Source organism: Ixodes scapularis, unplaced genomic scaffold (genome assembly GCF_016920785.2).
Source record: "Ixodes scapularis isolate PalLabHiFi unplaced genomic scaffold, ASM1692078v2 PGA_scaffold8__174_contigs__length_109621045, whole genome shotgun sequence".
NCBI classification, from domain to species: Eukaryota; Metazoa; Arthropoda; class Arachnida; order Ixodida; family Ixodidae; genus Ixodes; species Ixodes scapularis.
The window spans coordinates 106,046,860-106,063,315 of record NW_024609883.1 but is presented as its reverse complement, the minus strand read 5'-3'; the positions used below and the strand labels follow the sequence as shown (position 1 = coordinate 106,063,315).

Here is a 16,456-nt window from a genome sequence, read left to right as displayed (position 1 = left end):
ACCGTGCGCTGCCGAGGTTGGACAGGATCGAGTCAATGCTCGGTAGCGGATATGCGTCTTTCCGCGTGACGTCATTTAGACGGCGATAGTCGATGCACAGACGTGAAGTGCCGTCCTTCTTTGGGACCAACACGACGGGGAATCCCCAGGGACTGTTTGACCGCCGGACAACTCCGGTGTCGATCATTTCGTCCAGTGCAACGTCAATGGCTTTTCGTTTAGCCAAACTAACGGGTCGTGCGTTTTGCCTCCGAGGGAGCGCATCGCCCGTGTCGATCCGGTGTCGCACCACATTGGTGCACCCGGGTCGATCTGTGAACATCTTGTCATAATGTCGTAACAATGCCGACAGACGGGCTTTTTCTTGCCCTGACACGCTGCATGACTCAGTCAGCAGGGGGTGCGTTATCTCCGACGCTACGGCGCTCGCTTGCAACCGCGTCGGAGAAGGTTCACCTTGGGAGGCTGTTGCCTCGTTTCGGTTGCTGCTGCCTGCCCCATTAACCAGCGGTTTTTCTGGGGTTGGGGGTTCGCAGAAAGGTTTCAGAGGAGCGAAAGTGCCCTCTCGGTAGCCACCGCTACTCACGTCGATCACGATCCCTGTTTTGGCGAGAAAATCTCTGCCCAGGATGATCGGAACGGAAAGACTGGGGAGATGAACGAAGCGTTGCCGTCTTGCTCGATTCTCCCATCTCGCAACCAACCGGACGGTACCGCTTGAATGTGCGGTGCCGCACGCGAGTCGAAAGGCCGTGCTTCCCTCCCTCATTCGGACAGAGTTTTGCCGGAGGTGGGTCAACACTTCGTCACCGAAAAGCGATGCGCTTGCGCCCGTGTCGAGCAGTGCCTTGAACGTCCGACCAACGATCGTCAACGCTATGAATGGCGTTGGCGTGCCTGTCGGAAAGCCTATTCTGTAGGCGGACGGCAAAAGAGTATCTTCCTCCGTGCCGTTTAGAGCCACCGGGTTGGTTATCGGCGGCTTTGCTCGTTTCCCGACTGTTGGAAACCGGGGTTCTGCCGTTCTGGGCATTGTCGAACCAGGTGGTCGGCGCTGTTGCAGCGGAAGCAGCGTGGTTGCGCAACCCTTCTCGAGTCGCGTCGCACGTTCTGCTGCGCGCCGGGCCTTTCGTCCTGTGCATTTGGACGCATTGGCCGCGTTTGCTCCCGGGGCGTCGGTAACTCTTGTCTGTTCCGATCTCGCCTTTGCCACTGCGGCGCGGGTTCTGCTGTTCGCCTCTCGTAAGAGTATGGGTCGAGCGCACGATCTGAGATGTCGTACGTGTTTCGACCCGGTCCGTCGGCGTAGTGGGCGGCTTCGTGCCTCCTGTTTCGGGGCGCCGTCTCCCCATTCCATGCGCAGCGCGGCTCAAGTGCCGATGACGCAGGCGGCGGAGGTCGGTACGCTCGGGCGGCTAGAATGTCTCCCTGGATCCGCCGAGCTTCCGAGGCTAGTTCGTTCAGGTCGCGGAAGCGACTGCCTCGGAGGTACGCCGCAAAAGTCGGGTGCGCCTGTCGAATGACGCGCTCTACCCGCTCTGCATGTGGCGCGGAGGGTTCTGCTAGCTCGAAGAGCTCTTGCATCGCCCTTACGAACTCCAACAGTGACTCGTCTGGGTGTTGGGTCCGTTGCTCGAGTTCTCTCCTCATCCTGCGCTCGTAGTCAGCGGGGAGGAATTCCTGGCGAAAAGCCTTTCGGAACTGCTCGATAGTCAGCAGCTGGTTTCCGGTTAGACGGAACCATCGCGCTGCTTGGTCCACCAACGAGATTGGCAGGATGCGTTCCAGTATCTCGTTGTCCGACATTCCCATGGCCTTTTGATAACTTTTCAGGTCCTCGAGGAAGTTCGTGGCGCTCATTCGGTCTCCGTATCCTCGGTATGTCGGGATAGGGATTCTGACCGGTGGCCGCGTGGGCGGCGGGGGCCTCGTCGCTGCTTGCAACGCTCCCGTCAAACTCTCGATAACTCGTGCTGCGTTATCGAGCAGTGGCTGGTAAGAGTTTAGCGCATTTTCTCTTTGATGAGATACGCTTTCGGCTGACGAGCTGTACACTGGCTGTGTGCCGCCGCGTGCCGCCGTGTGTCCTGTTGCGCATAAAGCCGCTGAGCTGGGCCATTGCTCACAGACGGCGGCAGTGTCTTCCGTTTGTGGGGAAGCTGCAGGCCAGTCTGGGGTCAGGAGATCATCGCAGTACGAGGCTGTATTTGCCTGTTGTTGCGTCGCCGCGCTTTGTGCGAGCGCGGTGTTGACCTCGACAAGCGCAGGTGCGCTTCGCTCAGCAGAGTGGGCTGGCGCGTCGCGGAGGGGGATGCCTCGGGCGCATTCCGGACATGTTGGGTCGCCTCCGCTTAGAAGCGAGCTCGGCTCAAAAGACACTGCATTGTGTCCGTGCGTGGCTGACATGGCCACTAAGCCGTTGGGTGGCGTCGGGTTTCGGGCGTTCGCCTCTCCCTCCGTCCACGAAGTCCAAGGCCGGAAATTGGCCTGGTTCGCTGCCATTGCGAACGTGCTGCTTTGTTTGCAGACGCCGGACGGGCCGCACGTTGGGGCGCCAGTTGTGGGATTCTAGTTTACCCCAAAGTCCTCAGTGAGGCAAATACCCACTCCGTAACTCGTCGGTTGCAAAAGGTGGGTTTCGACTTACCTTGCTGATCGCTGTGAGGCAAAACCCACTCCGCAGTCCGCTGCTAGGGCGGCTACGGCCGGGTCCGTCCGTTGGTTGCCGCTAGGCTCCGGTGGACGGGAGACCACACCAAACACAGGGATACCGTAGAAACGTGTTTATTGGCCTTACGCCACACGCTTTGCGCCCGTAGGCGGAACAAAAGAGAAAAGAGGTTGGCGCTGCCTTAATTGACAGGATCACCAGGAGAAGGGTCCGCGCTGCCGGAACTGGCAGGAGCACGGAAAAGGGGGAGCAGGAAAATAACGATGAATGCTCCGTCGAGCGTAGCCCCCCCTAACCAAGAGCCCCGGCCACAGGTGGGTGGCCGGCTTATGTAGCCTGCGGGAAATAGACGCGCCCGGGGAGGCCGGTAGAAGGTCACTCGAAAACGGGACGCGTCCATAATCACTCCCAAGGGTGTGCCGGTGGCGCGTTCACCCAAAAGGGCAAGGGAGAACCGGCCCCTTCGGGGAATTCGGCCTCGTGGTTCCTTGTATCCGGGAGGCCGACGCCATTGGTGACGACGACTCCCACGGCCTGCTTGAAGCTAGGCCTAGATAGGGATAGAGGGAACCCAATGGTTCCCACACCACCAAGCGCGGCTGCCGATCGGCAAATATTTCGTTTTCTTCTTTGCGATTACGCACCGGAATAGCGTTTTTCGGGGAGAGGTGACGCGTTTTTTGTCACTTGGGCTTAGATAAACAATTTTAAACATTCAAATTGCCAATTCTTTCAATACTAAGATCGTTGCTTTACCCCTTTAAGGTGCCGTTTGGCGCGGTTACAAAACTGATAACGTCGCATCGCTCCATAAAACAGTTGATGCTTTCGCATTCTTTTTTTTTCGTGGTTGACGCGTTATTTGGACAAATGCTAAAAGGCTACGCGGCACACCTAGCCCCGAGGGGAGACTGTATAATGAAAACAAAGGCGAAAAAAAAAAAGGCAAAAAGTCGGATAAAAACAGATACACACGGTCGCACACACGCACAGACAGAGAAAAAAAGAGACACAGAGAGGAAGAGACAGCGAGAGAAACAGTCAGGCAGAGGCAGGCACAGCGCCTGTCCTGTCTGTGACTGGATGTCCGAATTTAACCCGTCATTTTCTATTATTTCTTTTAATTAATTGTCTCGAATAAAAAAAATAGCCCAACAATTTTTTAGGGGATTTAATTTTTCTTAAAGCACATTTTTAAAGCACACCTACACATTTTACAAAAACCAAATAGAATTTATTCGAAGAAATTAAATTTGAGCATGAGTGTAGATGTCTCATTCCAGATGGCTGGCTCATAGATTACTAAAATCCGAGTTTCGTTGTCCAGCGGAGCCTGCCGTCGACTCTGGTCTCCAGACGCCTCAGCCCGGACAGTCGTCAACTTCAGAAAGCGCCTTCGGCGGGGCGCAGCGAGCCGAGTCGAAAGATTTCCAGAACGGTGCGCTCTGGAAATCTTTCAGTGATGCGCTCATTTCGAGCGGCCGTACCGATCAGCCGGCTCAATCTGAAGCGATCGAGTCATCGGATGATCCGAAAAACCTGGAAAAATTATCTCAGGTAGGCAAACTATTACTATAATGACGAAAGTAATCCCTGGAGAAAGGGAACAAGAGGGACAAAAGACAAACACAAATCCCCAAACACAGGTGTGCTACCGAAAAACCAGGTATCGAACCCGGCACCTCTCCATTTCCAGTGGAGCGCTCTACCAACTGGACTAACCTGGAGTTAAACGTCAGTAGAGCAAACGGGTTTTATCAGCTGCCACCAGTCTAACACCAAGAAGGGTAAAGCTCGCAATTTAATGTTATAATTATAATGCAATTAAATGCAAACTTTATGATTATATTGTTATGATTATAATGCAACTAAATATGCTTTGCATGTAATTGCATTTTAATTATAACCTTAAATTGCAAGCCGTTCACCCTTGTTGGTGTTAGACTGGTGGCAGCTGATAAAACCCGTTTGCTCTACTGACGTCTAACCCCTGGTTAGCTCAGTTGGTAGAGCGCTCCACCCGTAATGGAGAGGTCCCGGGTTCGATACCCGGACCAGGCGGATTTTTTCGGTCGCGCACCAGTCACCTAGCTGTGTTTGGAGATTGGTGTTTGTCCTTTGTCCCTCTTGTTCCCCTTCTCCAGGGATTATTTTCGTCATTCTCGTACAGCTCACTTGCAATTTTACATTTAATTGCATTATAAACAATTACTATACTCGGTTTCACCTCGTCCGGACGCCACCGACGCTAAGAGCTGATGGGACCACCGATCAAACAGCGCCTAAAGCGCACGTAGTGTTCGCCGTGATTGGGTACGTGCTCTTTCGTGGACGAACCAATCAGGGAAAGCCGAGTGTCTTGAACTTCTGGCGCTCGTAGCTTGTAGCGTCAGCTGCGATCGGAATTAATGTGACACGAAGCGTGGGGCTCCGATAATCCCCAATAAACCTTGCTCAACTTGTGTTCAGGTCGGCTACGGAGTCTTCCTCAAACTTTCCAATTGCAAAATTCTCGATCGATATGACAGATTTCTTGCGACTCTGGGAGAGAGAGGGAGAACATCTTTATTGGAAAGAATAATGCCCTATTTCCAGAAAAAAAGTTACCGGGGCAACGAAATTTGCCGAGTAAAATTTGTTGCTGCGTGGTTGGGTGGGGTTACGGTTGCTACGCAGATCAAAGGTGCGAGCCCCGAACAACCGAAACGACAACGGCGCAAACAGAGAGAGAGAGAAAAAAAAAAGAAAAAAAAAAAGACTTGAGCTAGCAGAACACTTACGCACAATGTACGCGGGCTTTTGCCACCATAGAGCGGGAAAGAAGCATTTTGTTCTGGATCTCCTCATTAACCAGTCTCTCGTATAGTCAAGCGCATGTAATGGTTCTTTAAATTGTCTGCGCGCGAGTAGAAGATCGAAACATTTTGGCAAATCCAATGCAATGCTTTACACGTGGTAGCGAGATTCTAAGCACAAACTATTCAAAGCGAATCTTCTCATCGCGTATACACCGCGACTGATTTTCGAGTCCTACCGAATTTACGGTGCACTCAAATAAATGCACGGTATGTTCCCTTAAAAGTGGAAGTTTCACTAGTTTGAAGTCTATCCATTGTTGTTTCAGGTTGCTAACAATGGAGGACCGGGCCACCTCCCTCGGAACGCGTCCCTAAACGAGGATGGAGGGACTGAGCCAACCGACGCACTCCTGCAGGCTCACGACACCCTCTCAGTCGTCCATATTTTTGCCCATCGCGAACCCATCCCTTCGTCGCACGCTTCGTCCTCCGAGGTGTTCGCAGATCCAACCGAAAAGAACCTGTCCCCGAAACACCAGCTCCGGCTGCCAGCTTTCGGACCTTTCCCGCCGAACTACGCGTCCGATCCACATGGACCCCGGTGCACCAGTAAGGTTTTATAGCAGTGTTGGCGGTAACGTGTTACTTTGTTTCGGAGAACGTAGTAACGTGCCTGTTACATTTTCAAAACAGTAACGATTAACGTTTCTTATACGGACTAGCGGGTAACGTAGTAATGTTATGCTCGTTGCCTCTCCTAGTCGAGACTTCAAGAAATCACTCTTTAATATCTATATATTTTTATATATATACGCCGAGTCATTTGATTTTTTGCAATCATTCCTGATACCTTCAAAATTAAAACCGTAAAAAATATCAGGTTTTTTAATGGACGTCGTGTTTCTTTCCTGGTGATACCCCACTCTACCCGATGATATTTAGGGGGTAAAAAATTGGCTTAGAAGGGCGCGAGGAATCAAATGTTGGCCTTTCTTAGACTCGGGCTAGGTGGCGCAAGCTACCGCCCATCCATCCATCCATCCAATACGGCGCTTATGCATACATGTGCTGTGACGTCAAACGAGTAAAACGTTTTATTTATATAAATGAAAAGTAACGTGCGTTTGGTAAGGGTTACGCGTTTTATTTTGAGGTAACGTAGGTTTTGTAATGCATTTCTTTTACCAGCAAGCAACGGGTAAGGCATTTCGTTGCTTTTTTGCTTCTTTTCGGTAACGCCTACAAAGCTGGTTTGTATCCTCTGCATATGCATCTTGGCAACGGAAGACAAGGCCCGCGATATTCGCCTCTAAACGTCATCCCTAGTGGTCTTTTAGACAGCACCGCCTAGCTCGCGTCAGCATCGCCGCCAGCGCCTCTCGCAGCGTCTCACAACGACGCTCGCACGCGACGACTGCAACACGGACGCGCCTGCTGCTTTGTGGCGTCTTTCGCGGAGCTTCAACGTGTTCACCCCTTGGAGAGGGTCGAGGATCCACCGATGCTGACGTCATGGGGAAGCCTTGTCTTCTAGGTGGTTTTAGTCTTGGGCCTAATTTACGATCGCACCCACGTCACATAAACTGGGAAAATATGTCGACTACAGCCATTGACAGATTAAGAACTTCAAGACGGGTCGAGTAGGTTACAACTTTTTTAAAGTAACGCGACGAGGAACTGCGAAGAATTTGTGCGAATGAAGGCACAAAAAAGGGCTGGTTGCTGTTAACCACGCAAGAAGTGTGGTGGTAAATATGGCCACCTTCAGTCCTTGATCGCCTTCCCCTTTTTTTTTTATTAGGTCGAAGGCAATGATGACACGTTTGACATAAAAAGGGGTAACGTAACAAACTTAACAAACGTTCCATGTATGCACTCTGCAGAACGTTAGTTATACAGCATAGTTTCCCAATTAATGCGGCGTTAATGACCTGGTCTTGCAATGCGACCGTGAGGATGGTTTATTTTCCCTCGCAAAGCTGCTTATTCCCTCTACTGTTGAGGCTACATGCAGCGCGTTCTAATTTCCAGGACGCGACGTGACTCGGTTTTTCTGCGACTTTGAGGAACACAACTGCGGTATGCGCAACCAGAAGAACATACCAGGCCACTTCAACCGTGAGTCGAACGGACTGGCAAACCGACGAGGTGATTTTCTAAAATTTCTGCACGATTAGTGCAAATAAAATTATCTCCGATAATTTAGGGACCAGATACGAGAAGGTGATGATTATATATAGTTGTCTCGTGCCGCAACGTGTTTTATGGCGCTGTGTACCGGGTGATATTTTTTATTCAAAACAGATCTTTAAAGGCAACGTATTTACTGCTACGTTAATGCCTTCTTCACTATATGTTTTTGGAGCTTGGATGACATTCGAGGGGCAAACAACCGTCACTGTCTGGTGAGTAATTAATTAAAATTTGTTAATTCACTTTTTTAATTAGTGCAAATAGACACATGGTTCCAATTAGAAGGTTCTGATCGTCAGAAAAAACCACCGAATAAACTTTTTTTTAGAACGGCTTCAACCTCGTGGGAAACTCGGAGGCGCATAAATATTACCACAGGTGAAGCAGGCGCAAGAGTAGCAGTGGCGGAACCCGATAACGATCTAATCATCCGCGTTTTGCTACTGGCAGCTTTGCGCCTGCTTCACGAGTGGTAGCTTTGGCGCGCCGCCGAGTTTCCCACGAGCTTCAGGTCGGTCTAAAAAGAGTTGATTCGGCAGTTTTCGATTATACTCAGTAAGTTTCTAATTAGAACCATAATTTTATTTGCACCAATTAAAAAGTTAATTAACAAGCTTGGTTCATTACTTACCAAACTGTGACGCTTGTTCGCCCCTTGAGTATCCGCCGAGCTCAAGAAACATATAACGAAAACGGCCTTCGCTTACCTGTTAAAGCGAATAAAAAAAAAAAAAAAATCATTTGGAATAAAAAATACTAACCCGGTATATCGCTACATTTACGCTACATTAGACTGTAACTAAAGAAGCTGTGAAAGAATTTCACTGCTTCTGGCGGCTTTTCGTGGTAGCAGATAGAGCTGACGGTTTTGTGGACCTAGGATAGATGGCGCCACTAAAATCCGCATAATAATAGTTTTGTCGATGATACCAGGCTTTTGGCCCATTTATATTTATGTTGGAACGACAAGATTTTGAGAAAAATTACCTTTTATAGAGCAGGGCATTTGAACAACTTGCTATCTTTTTACAAACCCTCTTTGACGTAACGCCGCGTAGTTCCGATGGCCGCCGCTCGCGGCTCCAGGTCGGGAAATATTATAATTTTTGCCTCGCAATTACGCGCCGGAATCGCAACATTTTGTAGGAAGGAGATGCGCTTTCTGGCCATTAGCGACAAGATAAACAATGTCAAAAGTAGAAGATGCTAATTCTTTCAACGTTAAAATCGTTGCACGGCTCCTTTAGCTCGAAAAATAACACCCCAAGGATCTACTTCTTTTGAGAGAGCGTAAATAATTAACTTTAGCGCAGTATTGCAGCGAGGCTGACTCGATATCTGGCAAGCTAGCTAGTTCACTAGAATTGAGGGATTGGCGTTTTTAACTAGCATGCCGCCAAAATAAGCCATAGTGCATTCGTTCGATTTGAGTAAACTGTATTTTGACACCAGCTGACCCGTGGCGTCGCGCCACTTGTGTACCGCGGGTGGTCCACGTGCTTCAGACGCGATTGACTGCAATGCGTTTCGTAAAGGCGCTGTCACAAGGCTAAAACATCGCACAAAAGACAGCCTGCACACACAGGCGTGTATCCTCGATGTATGACGGTCGCACTGGCCGTACAAAAACAGTTTGCAGACACGCAGAGTGCAGGCTTGTCCGCGGATGCCTTCGCGTCTGTGACGAACACCCTGTATTTTGGACGAGTACGTGCCATTGCGGCTATAGAGCCTCGCACGTTGTTCGCCTTTGGGTCCTTCCTCGACATTAAAACGCGAAACCTCATTCCGTTTCTTTGTGCTCCTGGTCCAGGCCACTACTTGGTCGTCCACGCCAAGTCCGTTCGATACAACGTGGCCCGCATCATCACGCCTTACCTGCCGGGCTATCCTCGCGCCAAAGCCTGCCTGAGCTTCTCCTACGTCATCCATGGCGGGGGCGCTAGCAGGATCGAGGTCATTGCCCAAGACACCGCCAACCATCACCTCTTCAGGCTGAAGCAAGATGGATCCGAATGGAGAAACATCCAGTACACCATAAAGGTGCGCCAAGATGTGCGAGTAAGTGCCCTTGCCCACGTAAAGCGGTACAACAAAAAAAAAAAAAAAAAGAGCTTTTATGCCCGGTCTCCTATAACGAGCCAGGATGTTTCTACGTCGCCTAAAAGAAGGCCAGAGCGGGGCGCAAAGTGAGTGCTGCGTGGGCGAAGTCTCGTAGTGTCCTCATGGATTGAAGACGAAGCAGGACGCGGACGCAGCACTCGTGTGCAATCCGCGGCCCGCTTAGGCCTTCTTTAGCTGACGTAGAAACGTCAATCCTTCGGCCTTGTTGTCTAGAAGGTATTGGTTCTCCATGTTTCTATCTACACCAATTTTAAAGCACGAAACGCGTTTTAAGGCAACCCCCCCCCCCCCCACCCCAAAATTTTGTCCGTCCGTCTGCCCGTCCGTACGTGCATTTTCCGCTACATTTAGCGGGGAAGGTGCCGTCCCCTAACGTCACGTAACCAATACACCTTGGGGAAATGGACGGCACATGACCTATACCTTAACTGAGTTTCCCCACTAAATTTAGTGGGACAGTACACGTCTTGCGTCCAAAACATCAAATCAGTTGCCCCGCTAAATTTAGCGGGAAATGAACGTCATGTGGCCTGTATACATCAATCCAGTTACCCGTTAAATTTTGCGGGAAAATTCACGTCTTGTGATCCAGACACTGATTCAGTTTCACCGCTAAATTTAGTGGGGGAAATCGACTTCACTTGATCTATACAACCATTCAGTTTCCCCGCTCAATTTAAGGGAAAAGCCCCGTTCGCAAAGCCTTCTCATGTAAACCCAGGCTCGTTCCCAAGCCGTGCAGCTTGTGTGCCTGGTCTAGTCGGTTGCGTCCCGCGTCACGAGACGTCCAATAACGTCACGCGTGACGTCGTGTCACGTGACGCATGACCTTGCACATTGCTGTGACGTCATAACCCTATCGACCCGCTAAATTTGTCAGGAAAATGTTCTACTAAATTTGGCGGAAACATTTTCAGCTAAATTTTGCATAAAATATTTCAGTCAACTTTGGCAGTTCGATAGGGTCATGACGTCACGACCACATGTGACGTCACACGTGGCTGCGCGTGTTGATTTATTTATAGGATTTGTCGGTCCCACCGACGCCGATCCGGATTTTCCGCAACACGAGCTCCTAAACGCTATCGCGTTAAAATATAAGTCAGGTGACACACCGATTCCCTCACCAATCCCCTTTAACGCATTTCATTCATTATAAAAATTTGAAGGCAGATGTCCCTTTTTTTTTTTTTTAAATGCGGTGGCACACATCAAAACGCAGACGCTGCGCGAGAGAGCGACCAACGCGTGTCGCCTTCCTCGGGTTATCGTGCGCATGCGCTTGTCGGGAAGAGTGAACTACAGTCTCCAACAGAATGAAAGACCCATCGGCTTGGACAGTTTATACGGCGGGGCCGAGCACACCGTGGCCGTAGGCGCTTTATTGCTAGGGAGAGTTGTAGAACGAAGATTCGTTCTTTTCCTGACCCAAAGACACGTGGTATAGTGGCCAAAACGAATTCTGTAGAGTCGCCCGAAGGCTGCATCGTAAAATGGGTTTTTCATATTGTTGGATACTGTACAAGTGCCTAGCAAGAGGAAGGAGTAGACCGAAGCAGCTGAACGGAAGCGGCGACGTGCTGAGTATGACCGTGCTCAACGTGCCAAAGAGACGTCAGAGTCTAAATTTGATAGAGAACCGGCCAGGGTATCGCACTCTAAATACCCCGTGGAGCAATAATAAGACGCTCAGAGTCGCCCCCCCCCCCCCCCTCCCCGCGCCAGTGGTTATTGGTAAGGCGTCATTTAAAGTAAGACAATGCTCGTGCTCACCCCAAGTCACTCGCATCACCTGAGACTATAATGTTTAAAGCGAATATTTAATGACCTGGTAAGTGTAACGCGCATCTAAATATAATACGCGCAGTGTTATACCTTCCGATTGTGTTGCTTGGGCAGAGTTTGGCTTAACACATTTCCCGCGAGCAGGCTACTCACGCCGCCAACTTAAGAAAACAAACCGCTGCCTGGAAAAGTACAATTTTGAGAAAAAAAAAAGAGATGGCTAGGGCGGTTACCTGCCGCGTCGTTACCTGATGGCAGTGCACATTTCACTCGTTGCAGTTCTTCATCGAAGCCTACACGACAGGCCGCGCGGAAGGTGTGATTGCTATCGACAACTTTGGGTTCAACTTAGCGCCGTGTCCAAAATATTAACATCGATAACGGTAAGCGAACATTTGAATATTTCTTTTTCACTTCGTTTGCTTCATGAGGTATACGTACGTCGCAAGTAGTGTTATTCGTGCTTTTATTTAATACAAAAACGCCTTCTGGTATTCGATCCGTGCCGCTGTTAATGCAATTAATGCGAAGGTGCAGCGAGCTGGACTAGAATAACCGTAATAATTCCCGGAGGACGGGAACAAGTAATTGTAATGCGCACCAGTCAACTACTAAGTGTGTCTGGAGATTTATGCTTGTCCTTTGTTCCCTCGTTACTTTTCTCCAGGAATTATTATAGTCATCAATGGTGCTGCTTGTCACTGGATGGACAGGAATCGAGTGCGAAGGTGTCCCGGTTTAGGTCACTGACTGAAATCACTGAAATCAAGCCCAAAACCGGTAATGCGTTATGCACACGATAGACCCTTCCAGAAATATGTGGTGCCCCCAGCGTCTGCTTTACGGATTGGGATCGTTCAGATGTACGGCCCGTGAAATTATCCAAGGATCCCCTCTTACTTTCAGGAAAGTAAGAAGTGGCATGTTTTAAGTGAGTATTTATTAAAAGTTACGCGGGGGCTTAATGATATGGTTCATTAACTACCGGTTTTCTAAAAAAAGGCGAACGATGTTATTCAATTTATTTTGAACGTTCCGCAAAAGCTTCTTGAAGAAGGTTCCTCCAAGAGCAGGAACACGTCTCTTCGCTCGGTTCACGACGTATTCGGAAAGATTTCCCGCGTAGACTAACACAGATTAAAAAAAAAAAAAAAAAGTGGCCAATGTTTTTTTGTATGTTACCAAAATTAAATTCGTGGGATCCCTCTCCGGCGTGGCCACCCCCTTTCCCCGTCCCCCGCGACCGCGTCTGTTGGCGTCGCCTCAAGTCACGTGACCTAGATCCCTAAACTCGTGCTTGCAGATCTGGAGCGCAGCAAAAGCGATCTTTCTTGGAGCGCGAATATTCCACTCGCAGATCTCGGTAGAGCCCTGCATAACCGGGGATCATCCCCGGATATCCGCAGTCAACTGGAGGATACGGATAGAAATGAATCAGATCTTGCGGATTGCTGATATCGAATCTGGATGCCAAGGGCTGCTGATACGGATCGGATGCGGATATCCGCGGGTCCGGATCTATACGTTTTTGCCGAGGCGGCCCATTAAACGTGTGCGACCGGCGCAGTGTAGAGTCAACGAGTGGGTGGTGCTATAAAGTGCATCATCGCATGTTTCGAGGGAGCAAATTACTCTCAGAAAAATTGAGCCTATCGGGAAGAAATCTTTCTTTACGCCAAGAAAGATCTGATGTTGTCTTTAAAAAATTAAAGAATGCGGGGGCTTCAATCTTCCCTGGAAATCGTGTTCCTGTTTGGCAGAGAAAGAGCGGAAAAAATATTTTTGGCGAAGGAAACCCCCAAAAAAATACGAGCCAAAAGAAAGTAAGAAAAGCCTCCTACCGCAAAAGTGAGGTACGAGGTTCCGTACCTCGTACCTCACTTATAGCGGAATTCATGCAAGCTATCCCAGCGTCAAGTGCACCAGCAGAGGGAAATTTCCTATCAGCTGCCCTTGTAATTCAAGAGAGGCGAACCAGTCTGAATCCGTCCACCGTTGACTATATTTTGTTTCTACACAGTGACCTCGACAAGTGAAACGTGCAAGTGTGTGCGTTATTTTTTTTTTTTTTTTTTCCTCGAGAGATGGCAAGCTGCTGCTAAGTTTCTGGTTCGGAGCACGCAGTTGCGGGTTCGTGTTTAAAACTGAAACCGATAGGCGTTGCTATTATTGAATATTGTGATATTTTTCTAGTAGTGCACTCGCGTCTTACACTACCAGTGTTTTCGGAACGGCGTTCCAAGGAACGATTTTTTTTGGAACGCGTTCGTTTTAGTAGGAACAGGGGAACGCCGCCGTTCCGTTCTGCTCTAGTGGAACAGCAACCAAAAAAAAGTTACGCTTTCGAGAGAACTGCAGGAGAAACGGCGTTCCTTTTTTTTGTGTGTGTATTTATCTGTAATTTTACCCGAATTCAGTAGATTTTTCAGCTTTTATTATGGACTACTTTAACCTCAGATTTCAAAGAATGTAGAAGCGTCCGAGAGATGGTTGAAAACAAAAGACTGGAAGAAATGTGACCATGCATCGACTTAACACTAGGGCTGGGCGTCGATTAAAACTTTTAACCCGATTAATCGCCACCTTTTAATCGATTAATTAATCGATTCATCGGTCTCGTTCATTTCCATGAATAATACTAAAAAAGTGGTTGTGCCTTCGTTGATCGTTGCTTCCTATGTGATCGTTTGCCTCCTAGGAAGCAAACGATCAACGAAGCAAACACATAGGAAGCAAACGAGTGATCGTTTGCTTCCTATGTGTGTTTATTAATGTCTCTGGCAATGACTGCGTGCCCCGCAGTTCCGGGGAGGAGAACGCGGATCTATTCTTGTCTGTTTATGACATGGGCACCGTGGTTCGGCGATCGACCTGTGTCGGGTATTAGTTCTGCTGGTAGACAGGAACCGTATTGATTGGCTGTCCGAGATTTCATTCAGCTCGTCAAGTTCGAGCTCAGGCAACTTTAAGCAGTGGCCATTCTGAAACAGAGACCGTCTCCGGCGTGTCGCTCAAGAAATGCGACTCCATCTTTCACTCGTCGCTTTGGAGCGGGTGCCACGGAGCGATTTTTCTCCTCCCTCGCAGACTTTAGAAACCGAGCCGGATCTACCAGTAGAATTCTCCGTAAGTGTCAGTCAATTTGAAGGGTCACGTGGCCAGGGAGGGCGCTGCAACTTGGGAATCAAGCTGACAACAAGGACGTTGTCTGTTCGGGCAGGTCCCCTGAACGAGAGGGAACTGGCTGCTGGCGCGGGCCCACGGAGACGTGAGCACTGGGCCGCCACCGCGGGTGGCTGTGCTGTCCACCGTGCCTACCGTAAACCGCCGAACCACGAGGGGAAAAAAGACCCTTCTGCAACACCGGACTTCTACTGAACTACCGCGACCAGGCCCTCGCAAGACCATGATGTGGACCAATAAACAGCCTCATGAGAGCTCGTGTGCGATGCGAGTCCGTTCGGAGGCGATTTGTCGGGGAACGCGGAAAACTCCGCAAAAATATTATCGTGCAATCTATGCTGTATTGTTCTTGCCACAATGAAGAACATTTTTCTCATGATATTTCATTAACGCTAACACCACCACCTCTTGATAGCAACGAACGTTATCGTGGCTCGCACCCATAAACACCACATCACAGCAGAATGATTCATATATGCACATCGATCGCCGTTTTCTATAGAAGTGCTAGGTGGGTGTTGAAGCCTCTATCCTAGTACTTTGAACGGTAGGCGAGTTTACGTCTCAGTTCGTTTGCGTTGTGGTGTTCGTAGACCATAAGAACTGATAAGACATTTGGTGCCTCATCGAGCGACATCATGAGTTTAACTTGAACAACTAGTGCTTAAAAAAAAAAAAAAAAGACCATCTCATTATAACTCTACAATACTACATCTGACTATACTTACACACAAAAATCATTCGGCAGTGGTTACACTGCGAATGGAAAGATATTCCAGATGTTCTTTGCAAAGGGGGGAAAATAAAGCTGTAATGGGCTACATTTCACAGAACCAGCATTTTAATAACGTGTATGACGTCAATTACACATGCATAATGTTATGTTCATATGTGTGATCTTACCTTCACGGGCATAATGTGAGCGGTTAACAAGCTCGTAGCCAAAATTCGTTGTTTCTTTTTTTATTTTGGATGAGGGGGTGCAAAATAATGTCTCTCACTGAAGGTGCTCTCCGCCACCCCAATGTAAAATATATGCTGCCTATTCAGACATATTTAGGTCCAGTTCTCACCATTTGAAGCGTTTCTGTAATATTTATGATACCATGTCAAATCATCCAGAATGCCTCATTGTAATTCTTCCACTGGACAATAGATAAACCATGTATCAAATTAAAACGAGGGAATCCCCAATTATCCATTTGGCACATCAGAGACGAAGCTTGTCAACTTCAGTGTCGATCATTGTAGCTTGCTGACCCTCGAGACGTAGCTGGCTCTGTTTTCGTTCACAGCCCCCTTGTTGCAAAGTCTTACTTTACGTCGCGGAACATACCGTATTCATGCGAAGGCATCCTAGCCAAGATTGTCGCACCACGTTGACCTTGCAAGTTTGCTGGTTTGCAAGAAGAGTATATTTTAAAAACTGACACTGGGCTCATAAAAGGGATAGTAGGAGAGACTTTGTGGAAAAAGAAGAGAGAATTAGCAACTTAATTGACTGTTCTCGAAGGTCGTGAAAGATCACGTTGGCGAACTACAAGCACACGTGAACACCCTCGCCCCAAAGAAAGAACTGCAATGTGCAAGTTATAAATAAGACACGCATGGGTGACCGTAAAACAAATACAGATCATGTTTTGGGGTGGACGGGATTTTGTTAGTACAAGACGAGAGTGTTGGGAACAATATCCACCATAAG

General features: G+C 48.8%; 1 protein-coding gene and 1 non-coding gene across 3 annotated transcripts in view; both read left to right on the top strand.

Annotated features, from left to right (window-relative positions):
* Positions 1–15,008, top strand: part of LOC8025147 — a 33,752-nt gene extending 18,744 nt beyond the window's left edge. The window contains exons 2-7 of one of the 2 annotated variants that reach the window (XM_040207510.2): positions 3,999–4,228; positions 5,796–6,078; positions 7,501–7,617; positions 9,476–9,705; positions 11,851–11,954; positions 14,792–15,008. In XM_040207510.2, the coding sequence (XP_040063444.1) occupies positions 3,999–4,228; positions 5,796–6,078; positions 7,501–7,617; positions 9,476–9,705; positions 11,851–11,943 (953 nt within the window). In that variant the 3' untranslated portion in view covers positions 11,944–11,954; positions 14,792–15,008. Of the gene's footprint in view, positions 1–3,998; positions 4,229–5,795; positions 6,079–7,500; positions 7,618–9,475; positions 9,724–11,850; positions 11,955–14,791 lie in introns of both variants that reach the window. The other variant, XM_040207509.2, reaches the window with a different exon arrangement.
* Trnaa-cgc lies at positions 4,660–4,732 on the top strand. The gene has a single exon. It is a non-coding gene; the product is annotated as a tRNA-Thr (tRNA).
* Positions 15,009–16,456: the final 1,448 nt, after the last annotated feature.